Source organism: Musa acuminata, chromosome BXJ2-9, assembly GCF_036884655.1.
Source record: "Musa acuminata AAA Group cultivar baxijiao chromosome BXJ2-9, Cavendish_Baxijiao_AAA, whole genome shotgun sequence".
Classification (NCBI taxonomy): Eukaryota; Viridiplantae; Streptophyta; class Magnoliopsida; order Zingiberales; family Musaceae; genus Musa; species Musa acuminata.
This window is the reverse complement of record NC_088346.1, coordinates 4735618-4749518: the sequence shown is the minus strand read 5'-3', so window position 1 is coordinate 4749518 and position 13901 is coordinate 4735618. Positions and strand designations below refer to the sequence as shown.

Below are 13901 nucleotides of genomic sequence, written 5' to 3'. Positions count from 1 at the left end.
ATATTAATGATATAAAATGATGACTTCCTACAAACCTGATAGTGTCCTCATATCTGATATGAACATTGCTGATAGTAACTTTAAGATTGCCAATTATAGTTGCTATAAGAGAGCCCAGCCATGAGTTCCCACCAGGTGCCTGAAATGATATCAGTAAGCATTTACACAATAATGACCTAGCTCACTTAATAACCAATCATTTTCACATGTAAAACATGTTGTTTCAGTAAACGAAAGACCTTCAAATATGCTATTAAGGAAACTAAATCATAAAAGATCAGCATAGGGACAATGAAAACACCAGCCGTAGCAAATTACTTTTAAGATATTTTCTGTATCCTTTTCTGTGACTTATAAACCAATTAACTAGCATAAATATGCAAACTTCAATTTTTGCAATCAACATTAGTAATTCAGAGAAACCAATAATGTTATACTTGAACTGTTTGTAGATTCTAAAGCCCACATCAAACTTCATAGATTGACGGTTGAAATTTTCCAGGTCATACACATAAGCACCGCCCTTTTTTTGGTAAACTACAAAAATAACATTATAAACCTAGCATTTTTTAGAATTACTTAACACTATAAACATGACAATCTTTATACAGGATATAATAGTCTACTGTTTTTTCTCAGTTTATGAAATCATGCAAAGAACCAAGGTTTTCAATTTTGAATAATACCGCCCATACCGGGCGGTACGTACCGGTCCACCAGCAGACCAGTACACGGATCGCTCATTACCGGGCAGTATTTTTTTTACTTATATATATATAAAGGCGACGTCGCCTCATTTTTCTACGACGTCGCCCCGCGTGGGGAGAAGAGAGGTCGTGGATTTTTTAAATTTGTTTCACTTATATATATATATATATATATATATATATATATAAAGGCAACATCGCTGAGACGACGTCGCCTCGTTTTTCTACGACGTCACCCCGCGTGGGGAGAACAGAGACGACTTCACAGATTTTTTTTTACCATATATATATATATATATATAGGCGATGTCACAGATTTTTTTGTATATATATATATATATATATATGGTATACCGAAATATACCGCTTGATATACAGTATCATATCGTACCGAGCGAATGTCAAAACTCCGGTACGATCCGATATTTCAATCCTTGCAAAGAACAAATTCCAACATCTAAAAAACTACTGAGTTGCTTCTGAAATCATTCTCAGGACCCAGAAAGAAGCACAAAGGACATAGGTGCAACTAAATGTTGACCAAGGATCTGAAAACTATAGAACTGTAATGAACTAATAAATAAAGGAAAGATAATCAATGATGAAAGCCTTACACTTCCTGTTCTCGATCTCCTGGTTGCTTCAATGGTTGCCAATTCCATCTCCTGTGCATATAAAACAGCAATAAGCATTAAAACAGTTAAGAGTAGCACTTGATCCAGTCTATATAAAAAAGGCATACAGCAAAGCTGCAGAAAACTTCCTAAATGCCAGAAGAAACACAGTGCAATTGTTTGAGGCTTTGAGCATTCATCCAAAAAAAAAGGAAAAAAGAATAGGAGAATCCATCCAAAAATAGGTAGGAAGAAGTTGCCACCCATCACCACACACTATACACAAGAACAAGTTCAAATAGACCTGATACAAATTACTAGTTAAGCAGTCTCCAGGGTGGTAAACACCGTAACAGTACTCAGAATACAGACATGCTTGTGGCAGTTCTATTTTCATCGACTAAACAGTGGTTGGGCAATTGGCATACAGATATATACACCAACACAACAACACATTAAATGGAAATGGATCGGTAAGCTTCAAAATTGATATTAATAGAGCTCTACAATTTTGTTTTCAGGGCACACAAAGACAGTTCAATGCACAATGTGCCAGCCATTAGGAGTATGCAGATGAACTGGTTAAACTAAACTGAACCAAGACATTCAGATTGATTTTGTTATGTTCTCTTAAACCAATTAGCCCGGTTGTGGGGAAGGGGCCTAGAGGCCCAAGCTGAACCAATCTGACTATACATAATAACTGTGTATACCTGCATTATTTTTTAAAAAAATAATAAGCTATATTTATTCAATCACAACAAATATATTAAATAAATATAACATGTCGTTATATTATGCTCATGAATATAATCATATGGTTTATGTATATTTATGATTATATACAACAATATATCGTTAAAATTATTACGAAATGAATAGGAAAAAAGAACAACCAAATTTTGTTTTAATTTAGTATGTTTTTCCTATATGATTCCAAATTCTCAAAATTGAACAAGTTCACTTCAGCTTGAAAAAAATTCTTATAAACAATTAAAATCAAACAGTCTATGCATCCCTTCTGGAGTTTAGGTAGGTTAAATGTTTGGAATCACACTCATGACTCAAGCACTTGACACCTATTACACAATAGAGCAACATTACCAAACCAAGGCTGACTCACATGCTTCCAATAAGATAGAAGTGTCAGCTCAGATGTTTGAGTTAATCTAGTTAAATGAATTTACACTTATGTAAAAGAGAAAAGATAATAAGATAATACAAGAAAAACAAAAACAAAATGTGGAACCCTTTCATGAAAAAGGGAATAGATGAACATAAAACCTATCATGTTATCTAACTTTCAAATTGGTGAAGTTAGAAATAAAAAGTGAAACAATAATCAAACCAGTAAAAGAATCTCATGATGACACAAAACATCAACATGATAGTATCTTAGTATCAAACAAGAAAAGAAGTTCAAAATAACTGCAGAAGGCAAGCTATTGAAAGTTTTGTTCTAAGCCAAACGGCCAAGACCGAACATGAACAAAAAAGAAATAAATTATTTCTTTCATACTTTGGAGGGCCCACAAGTAATTTTCTTCCAGAAGCATAGTAACCTCAAGCAAAAGTTACACAAGAAAGAAAGAATTAGCTGATCACAAACACCAAACATATTGGCACAAGCTATTAGAATATATTCCTTTCAAAATGTATAGATGCATCATTCACTTTTAAGGACCAACCAGGAAGACTCAAAATCCCAGCAAAACAAGGCAAAACTTATGGCATATTCCATGGCACCAAGGACTAAAAATGCAATTGATATAAAGTCAAAGACATTGCAAACATATATATTTCACATTGAAGAATTTACTTATAAAGGAGGAAGTAAAAGTAAAAGTAGCATGTTATACAAGAGAACATGTGATAATTATCATCAGAACTACTTAGAAAAATGCATATACGTGGATGATACTGCACTGGAACAAGCGATAGAAATCCCAAGGGAATCATTCATCAAGAAGTACCAGTCAGATAAAAATATAAGCAGAGCAGCAAAAGGAAACACAACACATAAAGATACATTATGAAAGCTGAGATGAACCTAATAACCAAAGATACATTATGTAAAAGCTAAACTAATAACTAATCCAAAAAGATACATTTCGAAAGCACAATCCAAAAATATATACAACGTAAGAAGAACCTAATATGAAAGCTGAGATATCAGCAAAATTTAAGCAACAATAGTAAATATTATGGATGTATCGTATTACGATCGCAAATGGACTATAACCCTTTACTCAAGAAGAAAATGGAAATTTGAGGCCTTACTGACCAAATTGTAACATGCAAATTCATCCAAAGGTTATGCATGATCACCCACTAGACACCTAAGAAGATTCTATGCGTTTCTACTGACCACTTTGGTTTGACTATCACTTTATGGATGATACAGAGATGAATCCTAAAGTATGGGTTCAACATCCTCAGCAATATTTTTCTACAAATAATTGACTCGACATCTCTATCAGGGCCAATAACCATAGGCAATCATGCAAATCACATGAAAGAACATTCTAGACAACAGGTATTTCAACAAAAAATCTTTATATAAAAGATAAAATGAACCATTTACAGAACCCGTCAACAGATTTAAATAGAAAAATGTTTCCAAGAGTCTAGTATAATTTATAAATCAGCTACCATATGTGGCACAGCTGATGCAACGCAAGAATTTAAATCTAGACCTGATACCAGTTTCAATAACTGATTGGATAAGTATAAGAGTCATGGTATGCAGTACCGAATGGTACCGCCCGGTACAGGCGGTATGTACCGGTCCGATGGCATACCGGTACGCAGACCGCTTGGTACAGGACGGAACGTGCTATAGTGCTACAGTATTACACTGTGGCAGTGCTACAGTACTACAATAAGAAATAAAATATATAAAACTGTTCAGTACACCCTGGTGTACCGCTCGGTACGCCCTGGTGTACCGCTCGGTACGCCCTGGTGTACCGCTCGGTATGCTGGTACCGTACCGTACTGAACCAGCCTCGAAACATCGGTACGGTACGGTATTACATACCTTATATAATACCATATACAGGCTACATATCGGTCCATACCACTGGGTATCAATAGAAAGAAATAATAAAAAATAAATACAGATAACTGCCACGACAAATAATATCAGTACAATACCAATTTCAGCAACTGATCAAGCTAGAATGGCACTAGTATATCGGCAGTATATCAACCTGTACTGTCCAGCTTCACAAGAAAAAAAAACAATAATGAATTGAATACCGTCCATTCCAATACCAACCTATATGGTTCAGTATGATCCTTTGTTGAACCAGTGAACACTAGTCCATACCGATTAATTACAACAAAAATTTGATTCCTTGATAGCATGTATCCATCCCTCTGTCTGACCATTGCCAACTAACATGTAAAGCATCAAGAATCAATATGCAACACCTTCTCTCCTAAACCCAGAGATAAAATATAACATCAACCACAACAATCTTGAGATACTTCACATGAAAGGAGCAACGACATGTAGGACAAAATATAAGAGGCAAACCAAGGAAAACATAATAGAGAAACCCTTTAACGTAAATTTCCCACTGGTGGGCATATCTCTTGTAAGAGTAACTAATGACAACCTAACAAAAGTAATAGAATGAGCAGAAAAATGAAAAAAAAAAACTTTCATTGCCAAGATCAACAAGCATGCGCTAAGGATCGAACACAAAAGTAGACAACCATTTCCACAAAATATATACATGTGCACCTCGATTTGCTGCAGTTTAGCTTGGAAAAGCTTTTCTCTATCTTCATCCTGAAATATCCAAATAAAGACAATCTAAGCTTGAACACTATGACAAAAATACCTTAACATCAAGTAATATGACAAGACCATTCTTACCAAAGAAAAAAGATAAAACATCTTACCCTGAGAGTTTGCCCATCAGGAACAGGATGAGCAAGAAGAAAAACACGATCAATAAGAACAATGACAGGTTCCTTTCCAAGGCTTTTCCAAGGTACCTACACGAAAAAAGTAAATACTATAAGATGATTGATTTAATGCACTTAGACTGTTAGGCATACATGATGTCATTGCCAGTATATTTCTAATTTCAGAAACAAACAGCTGATAACCTGATACAAGCCTAAGGCATATATGCATATATGAATTCATGATCTTAGAAAAATATACTAGCTGTCATCAAAACAATATCCCACTTAATAAAATATACACAAGTATGGGGAACATGAACATATTTTAATTAGGATGACTTAAGAATTAAATAATAAAAACATCCATGTCCATGATAATAAATTTAAAGGAGGAACTTACAGTAAAAATTGGAACCAAAAAAAAAAACACTGTGGACAAATAATAATATGGAAGAAACTAATTAAATCAGAAACCAACAATCAAGTAAACATGATAAGAAAAGATGTAGCAGGTGCTAAAGGTGCAAATAACAGAAGATAACTTATACTGCAAAAGCACAGAGTTCTTGCCATTTGTACGTTTCTAGCTCTCCCATTTCTACAAGTTATGCTTCAAAAGGAGCCAGATGATTATCTCCAGCCCTAAAGTTTTTCTTTTGATCAATAATACCTGGGTTTAGATGAGGTAGCCTGGTAGGTACAAACATCGCATGGATAAAGGAGCAAATAACATAAGAGAACTTCTACAATAAATAAAGCACATGAGTTCCCACCTTGTATATGGTTTCTAGCTTTACCATTTACACTAGTTTTGCTTCAAAGGGGACCAGATTATAATCTGTAGCCCTAATACTTGACTTATGTGGCCAGAACTTTTTTTTATCAACGATACCTGGCTTTAGCCGCAATAAATTCTGCCACATATAAAACCATAGATCTCTGACCCTTCCTATATTAAGGAATTGAATATCACTCAGTTCAGTATGGTCAAGCAGATATTTACCAGCCCTACTGCTGATCGGGCCACAACAATCAAAACCAGATGGTTCAATCCAGGTACAAGGCTTACCACCAGGGCTCTAAATACCGGTCCGTATCGACATATCGAGCTCTGCTCAGTACAGTACGTACTGATATGTACCGTCGATACACTACGGCATACCGATGATAACCATAAAACCTTAAAAATACCTTCACCTACCACGCCAAGGCATACCGAATCGGTATGCCTTGGTAACGATCGAAGTACGCCTCGGTATCAGGCAAAACACTGGTACTGCTCAATAAAGGACGGTCCGCGTACTGATATTCTCTCGGACCGGCACGTATCGCCCGTACCGTATGGTACACATCAAAATTGAGAACCCTGCTTACCACTTGGTAATCCTATTGTACTAGGCTTACAACCCAGTATTTGACCATTACCACTCTGTACAGTACAGTGACCTCACCCTTGGTGAGTGGTAGGCAAAAAAGAATCATCAGGCACTCCTTTGGGCTGTGTTAAACAAACCCCTGCCTCCCACCCCCTCTTCCTCTCATCTCTCCCTCTCATGCATCCTCCCTTAAGAAAACAAGGAGCAAGGATCATTTATGATCCTATAATATGTAGTAAGCCAACAGAAGATAACCCCATGCATGTACATACTGGTAAAGAGCAGGTTACTTGGTAGACTTAGAAAATGGCTAACATTTTTTTGGCACCTGTATATGCAGATAACAGCATGTCAGTATATTGCAACAATGAAAGTTCTCAAAAATAGGTTAATGGTAGATGAAAGGGTACAAAGGAGAGATATTACTGGTAGAATCAAGAAAAACAAGAAATGATAGAAGAAAATAAATGGAGAGCCTGCCAGCTGCAAAAGAATAGAATCATTGATGAATTAATCACAATGCAGAAAATCCCAAACTGATTCTTTCTATATATGTGCCCATATCATCTTACTGCTATGTTATACAGCTCCTGGAACCTTTAAGAATTGAGACTCCTTAAGCCAATAAAGAAAACAAGTAAAAAACAAAGTAACAATTCTTAATCAGTTGGACCCATACTGAAACTCAAATAGACAGATAAATAATTGTTTGCAGCAGTAACTAAGATATATTAAAATTTAAAAGAAGTACAACTATATTTAAAACTTAAAAGATAGCAAAACTTAATATGGTATCACTAAAAGTTAAAACAACAATTAAACCTACGTCAGGATGACCACCAATCACTTTTTAAGCAACATGATATTCCTTATATTATCAAAATTACAACTTAACCTGGTACATGAACAAAGATGTTTATGCAAATAAGTAGCATAGATTTCATTGAACAATTATAAATATAACTAATATCTTTTTTGGTGATAAATGTTCTAAATATACTCCTACAATTCTATCACAACGCACAATATCATGTAAAAAGAGGCAAGTTTTGTCAAACTTCAATAAGGATAAGAAATTGACCTCTATTCTTAATACCTACTTAGGCAAATTTATGCAGGTGCAGGGATGAAAAAGAAGCAACTACACTGCAAACCTACCCTTAATGTTATTGTTCCAACAAATCCAGCTTTGACAATTACAGGAAGCCTCAAAGAATTCAATGCCTCGGCCTTCAGTTTCAAATCCTTAAGAACAACATCACCTTTAATAAAAAATAGAACAATTGATAAGAAAATTGCAATGTGGAGAAATAAAGCCACTATGCAAGGAGTTGAAAATTAGAGACAAAAACCAGCAGAATTGGATGCAAACTAATGATATACAGACTGGCAACAATAAGTTACACAATGTTGTTTAAAAAAAAAAAACAGATAACATTTTTAATGAAAAGCACTAGAGAAAATTATGCAAAAGTCAATCCAGTCTAAAAGTAGTTCAGTTTTCATTCAACCAAAGAAGAAATAGCATATGAAGCCATTCGAGAAAAATTACAGAAGCCAACTAACAATTTTTTTAAAATAAACTAAATTTGGCAGGGAACAGTTAGAATTGCATGATGAAACAACTTCTGATACCCATACAGAATCTTGTCAGTAATAATTTTTAACAGAAAAACTGCCTGACATGTTACTTCCAATATGTTTCTACAATTACTTCCATGTGCAACAATAGTATACATAATGTTTTTGTAACAATGTAGGAGAGAACCACTCAATTTTCAAAGAAGGAAGACATTGAGACAGAATCAGTATCACAACAATTGTGACGATTGATATAAATAAATTTAATCTGCAACATGTAACACCAAATGGAACGGATACAGGTAGTGAAATGAAGCCCCAACCAATCAGCTGAACTTTATTGTCAGATTCAGATCACGGTCCAGGTCAGGCAGAAATGATTTGGTAAATGCAGGATTCAGGTCCAAAGACCGATCAAGAACAAGAAACTAATTGATAGAACAAAAACAACATTAATTGTAAAGTGAAAATACTTAAAAACCAAGTGATGGCTCAAATTTACTTCATCCTAAAAGAATTAATTAACCATTAAATTCAAAATTGTTTAATACCTAAGCTCCAATGGATTAAAGATAATATGGAAAGAGCATATGAAGGGATATGAGAGTTAAAACAAACAAACTGTAGAAGGCAAATAAATAAAAAATTCAAATTAGCAATCAAATTCTGCTAAATAATGAACATAAGAAGTTAAGAACCATGATCTAGTACCAAATCCTATTTGAAGCTTACTTTTTATTTTACGTACAGCTTATATTTTATCTTCCATAGCATAATGCAAATGATAAATATAATTCGCATATTCACTGGTAATTTAAACAGGCCCAGATCCATCCATACAGAAAATAGACCCAGACCCAAACTTACAGTGAATAATAACTTCAACCCATACCCTATACATATGAACACAGTTCTATATTGGGGTCTAATTTGATCCAGATCAGGTAGAGACAATCTGAGTAAGAGTACTTCCACTAGACATAGTAGACATAGAAAAGGAAACTTTCCTTTTAAAAAAATAATGTTAGGTTCTTAAGGATTAAATGCAAAATATATATCAAAAAAGGACAAAAGGAGGACTAGAGCAAGAAAGGCAAAGAAAGGGATAAGAGACACTATTATTGCAATCAAGACAGTATTAAGGACTGGTAAATGATGGAGGAGATGACGATAATAATTAGAGCAAGAGAAGAGGGATTGCCTTCTTGGTAAATAATTCTCACTCAAAACCCAAAGTGTCATCTAAGAATGGCAAACCTAGTGGTAAATTGGTCAAGTAAATCCTATTTCCAAACGAATTTCATTAGCAGCTAAAAAAACAAACAAAGATATCAAAAACTCTGGCGATATTATATAATTTAAGCATGCTTCAAATACAGAGAGTATCTATATTCTATAGCAATAGGAAGAAAGAAAGAAAGTGAAGCTTGCAATGATCATAACAAACTTTGCAAAACTCATGTAAGATGTACGAACCTTTCCAAACACTTATTCTAAGAGCTTCAACAGAAAGCCCCTCAACATATTCTCCCAAATATTTCCGAAGCAGATAGAGAACCTATTATAGTGACACGAAGCAAAGCTCATTAGGACTAGCATTTCCATATCATCTTGCATTAATATGACAGTACATGGATCATTGAAAGAGAACAAAATAAGTCAACCATCAATAATACAACAAACAATTAAATAAACAAAAAAATTATACTTCAGGCTAATGTTTAACACGACTTTGATATGCATGCTGTTTTTACAGTATTTCAACATTTAAAAGTACAATGCTTTTTTAGGCATTAAAGAATTCATTTGTGCTTCTCCCTTGTGATCAGTAGTGTCATAAATAATACATATAAGTTCTTACAATGTCACGATTTCAGATTACTAAAGCAAATCGCACTAGTAATAAACCACTCATTGAAGCTAGGGTGTTAAGTTGGATCTTTTTCCCAAGAAAAATTGAAAATCCCCTCAAGCAAAAGGAAGGGCACTGAAAGACAATCAAGGTTTTAATTAGTAGCATCATAAAAAGTATTATTATTTAAAATTTTGTAAAAGTTGGAGATTATGGATATTCCTTGGTACACTTGAGATTTATGTATATGATATGTTTGTAGTTCTTTTAATCATTTCAGATAGATTATATTGACTAGCATACTATACCTTCACACAAGTTTTGCATCTTATGATAATCCTGCTGCCCATTTAAGATACCACTAAGCATTGATTTTTTATGATATAGTAATCCAGATATCTTTTGCTATAGTTTATCTTATCATTACTTTGATTATTATCTTGCTTTATTTTTTTATTTTTTTGTCATAATTGTGAAGCACTAGTGCACATAGACTCAAGCACAAGACATCACAGCATCTAAAATAGAATGTTATGCCCATGACAACACATCACCTTCTTCTCTCATATTCCACTACATTGCACTTCCTTCCTTCCTTAGCATCAACTATCACTGACCTATCACCTCCACCACCCTTGTTTTTCTACCTTTCACCCTGAACATGTAAGACAACCTCACACAACAAAAGCACAACTGCATGCAGTAGTCATGTTGTAGCAGAACCCTCTCTTGACCGTGTCTGGTTCTACTGCATGCAGTAGTCATGACTGTTTAAAGATCACTTTTCTCGTTCAACAATTGATTTAAATCAGATTAAAAATGAATAATGATTGTAGATAACCACTATGATCCTTTAGGGGAGGGGCGTATGTTATATTGTTCTTCAAATATTAAGATTCCAAAATCCCAAACTGACCCCTTTCTCTTTCCCTTTTTTTTTTCTGGGTAACCTTTTCACTACGAATCAATGTGTGATAACCATTCTTTAATGATAAAGAGCAAATTGGAAAAAATATCATTTTCAAAATGAAAGGCCCAATGTGAAATTGTTCCTTGTTTTGCATTTCATCTGATCGGCTTTCAAAGCCTCCGGGTATGCTTGGACTCACTTCTCTCTCTGTCTTTGTTAATGCCTCTCTTAGTCTTTGTTAATGCCTAGATTTTAGTTTCACAGCCAATGCTCATATCTATGTGACATTTTTCTTTATTGCTCATGGTTTTTCAACTTTCTCTAAATATTGGTCCAAGAAGATTATGTAGGATAAGTTTTGACGCTTGATAGGGGACTATTAAAGAACATTAAATTTCTTCAATGGTTCGATCAACTAAATTCCTATCCACTTCAAGTAATGCATTTGTTCGGATTTTCATAAATTTTGGTTGTTTAGTTTCTTCACAAAATATACAATGATTCCATTAGACCAGATTGACTGATGTTGAACATAAGGCTCTTCACAAGTCCAATATTCTGATAGTAGAACCAACTAGATACTTTCTGGTGGATTCTGTAGTGCATGTTTTTCTAAATGAAACAGAATCAATTACATCTCAAATCTCAACTTATTAATTGGTATCTCCGTTAACTTTAATAATGATATTTAGATTAACAAACTGTATACAATTTTTAGAATTAGGTGACTGATTTAATTTATGTAAAACCATAGGGCCCCCATAAGATGAATTCTCCATCTTTGATTATGATGCTTTAGCTATTCTGAACGATTACTTCCAATATAATAGTTCGCTGACTGCAACCTACGTCTTAGGTAATGATGGATAGGGTTACGGCATGTGAAGTTCCGTTGCCTCTAACAAGTATAATTAGAAGAAATGCTACTCTAGCGAGATCACAGGTGGAACCAAGGATATCAGAGGTGCCAACGACCCAGTTATCAGCAACACCATCGATCAAACATTGATATGCGCACGACCCATTGGGTCTTCCTATCGGCTCATATTTTGCCATCTAAATCAACAATAAACGAACGAGAAGAATCTTACGTGCGCCTCCAACATAGTGCCGCCCGAGAAAACGGATCACCGCGATTTGCTAAGCCCCGACGAAGACCGGCTCCATGCCCTAGCCTTGCCGCCCGAGAAAACGGATCACGGCGACTTGCTAAGCCCCGATGAAGACAGGCTCGGTGCCCTAGCCTCGCGACCGTAGTCGCGGATCGGCGTCGATCTATGGGAATCTAAGAGACCGGCAATCGATGAGACGCGGAGCTCGGGCCTCGTGGGGTGGAGAATGAGGCGGAGGAGGAGGAGGAGGAGACGAGTCGAGAAACAACCGAAGTGAGGGCGACGAGCGCGTCGTATAAGGGTGGGTGGGGGTGGGGCGTTGGAGAGAGAGTCGAGGAACGGAACGGAAATAGGAGGGGGCAGGCCGGCACCGTTTTATAGCCGACCGTAAGGGATCCCGCAATTGTTACGGATGAGTGATTCGTGACCGTCCGATCTGATGGGCCACGTAAATCGAGGTTTGATGGCGTTGGAAACGAGTAATTGGCGTCACGTGGTAAGAAGGTAAGCGTCACTGGTGCTTGAATCCAACGGCAAGTTAGTCTGGAAATTTCTGTTGCTCACATTTTTCTCATATTGTGCGTCAGTCCTTAAAGGTGAAGGATAATAGCATGCTAATTTCACATAAAATTTAATTTTTGGGAATTGAAACCGAAATTAAATTTAATATTTTTATTTTTATATAATTCTAAAGCCCGATCATCACCAAACGGGACTCCGTCTCGATCATCGTGATGAATCCTATATGTCTTGATGGCCCAATTAGGGTAATATTTCTGCATCATACAGTCGGATTTGGCCATGTTCGAATTATCTTTTTTATTAAAATATATATCTGAAATTTTGATTATAAAGGCTTAAATTAAGATGTAGCGATATATCATAAGTAAATTCTTATTTTTTATTTTCTTTCTCTTACCCAAATGCCCACAACGTCCTAACTAAAATAGCTTTGGTCATTTGCACATTGGAGCGATCGATTAAGTGAACAGATTTAATTGTAATGTTTTTATTTATATTTATAGTATTGTTGATACATTGATGAAAATACTATAGTCACATTAAAAAAATATGTAACTAATATATAAGTCAAGTCTTTTATATTTTTATAAATAAATAAAAATATATTTTTGAAATTGCACAGAGTGTAAGAAAGTACTTTGTATTGTATCTTAAGTTAATATTTATTAATTATATTATCTTTTGTTTAAGTTTACAATGCTATAAATACAATAACAATAACAACAAATTCCTAAGTTCCAACTTATAATATTATGAATATGAGATAAAAAATGATATAACAATACTCAAATATATCATATGATATAAATATTTTTTTGTATATTCTAAAATATCAACCAATATATTTGTCTATTTGAAAACAATCATAAGTTAGTTTATATTATATTATGTGTCTTTATTTCAATTATAGTATATTTTGTATATACTTATTTTCTAATATATTCACAAAATAATATGATGTTTTGGAATGTGCAATCTAGTATATTTTTGGATCCAAGGGAATAAGGCCACCGCTAGATAGAACCAAAGATGAATGATACCATTGGGGAAAAAACCCAAAATGAATAGTTATATCATCCTTTAAATCTTTATAATAATGAAAATTTCAAAAAATAAAACACATGATTCTTTATCTTCACGTAATAATATAAAAAAAATGATGATTGAATTATATCGACATTATATTTACGAGACTCAGGAGCATATCTTTCCCATAAGAAAGAATATTTATTTATTCGATCCCTAATTAAAATATTCAAAACGATCATACGATAATTAATCTTATCGATCGAATATTTTTATGATC

General features: G+C 34.5%; 1 protein-coding gene across 4 annotated transcripts in view; it reads right to left on the bottom strand.

The window, feature by feature from the left end:
- LOC135622707 (uncharacterized) overlaps window positions 1-12383 on the bottom strand; it is a 75606-nt gene extending 63223 nt beyond the window's left edge. For 3 of the 4 annotated variants that reach the window (XM_065124768.1, XM_065124769.1, XM_065124773.1), the window contains exons 1-7: window positions 12053-12383; window positions 9676-9757; window positions 7777-7880; window positions 5234-5329; window positions 5073-5120; window positions 1322-1372; window positions 36-139 (exon numbers count right to left, since the gene is read on the bottom strand). In XM_065124768.1, the coding sequence (XP_064980840.1) occupies window positions 36-139; window positions 1322-1372; window positions 5073-5120; window positions 5234-5329; window positions 7777-7880; window positions 9676-9757; window positions 12053-12067 (500 nt within the window). In that variant the 5' untranslated portion in view covers window positions 12068-12383. Of the gene's footprint in view, window positions 1-35; window positions 140-1321; window positions 1373-5064; window positions 5121-5233; window positions 5330-7776; window positions 7881-9675; window positions 9758-12052 lie in introns of those variants that run through there. The other variant, XM_065124771.1, reaches the window with a different exon arrangement.
- Window positions 12384-13901: the final 1518 nt, after the last annotated feature.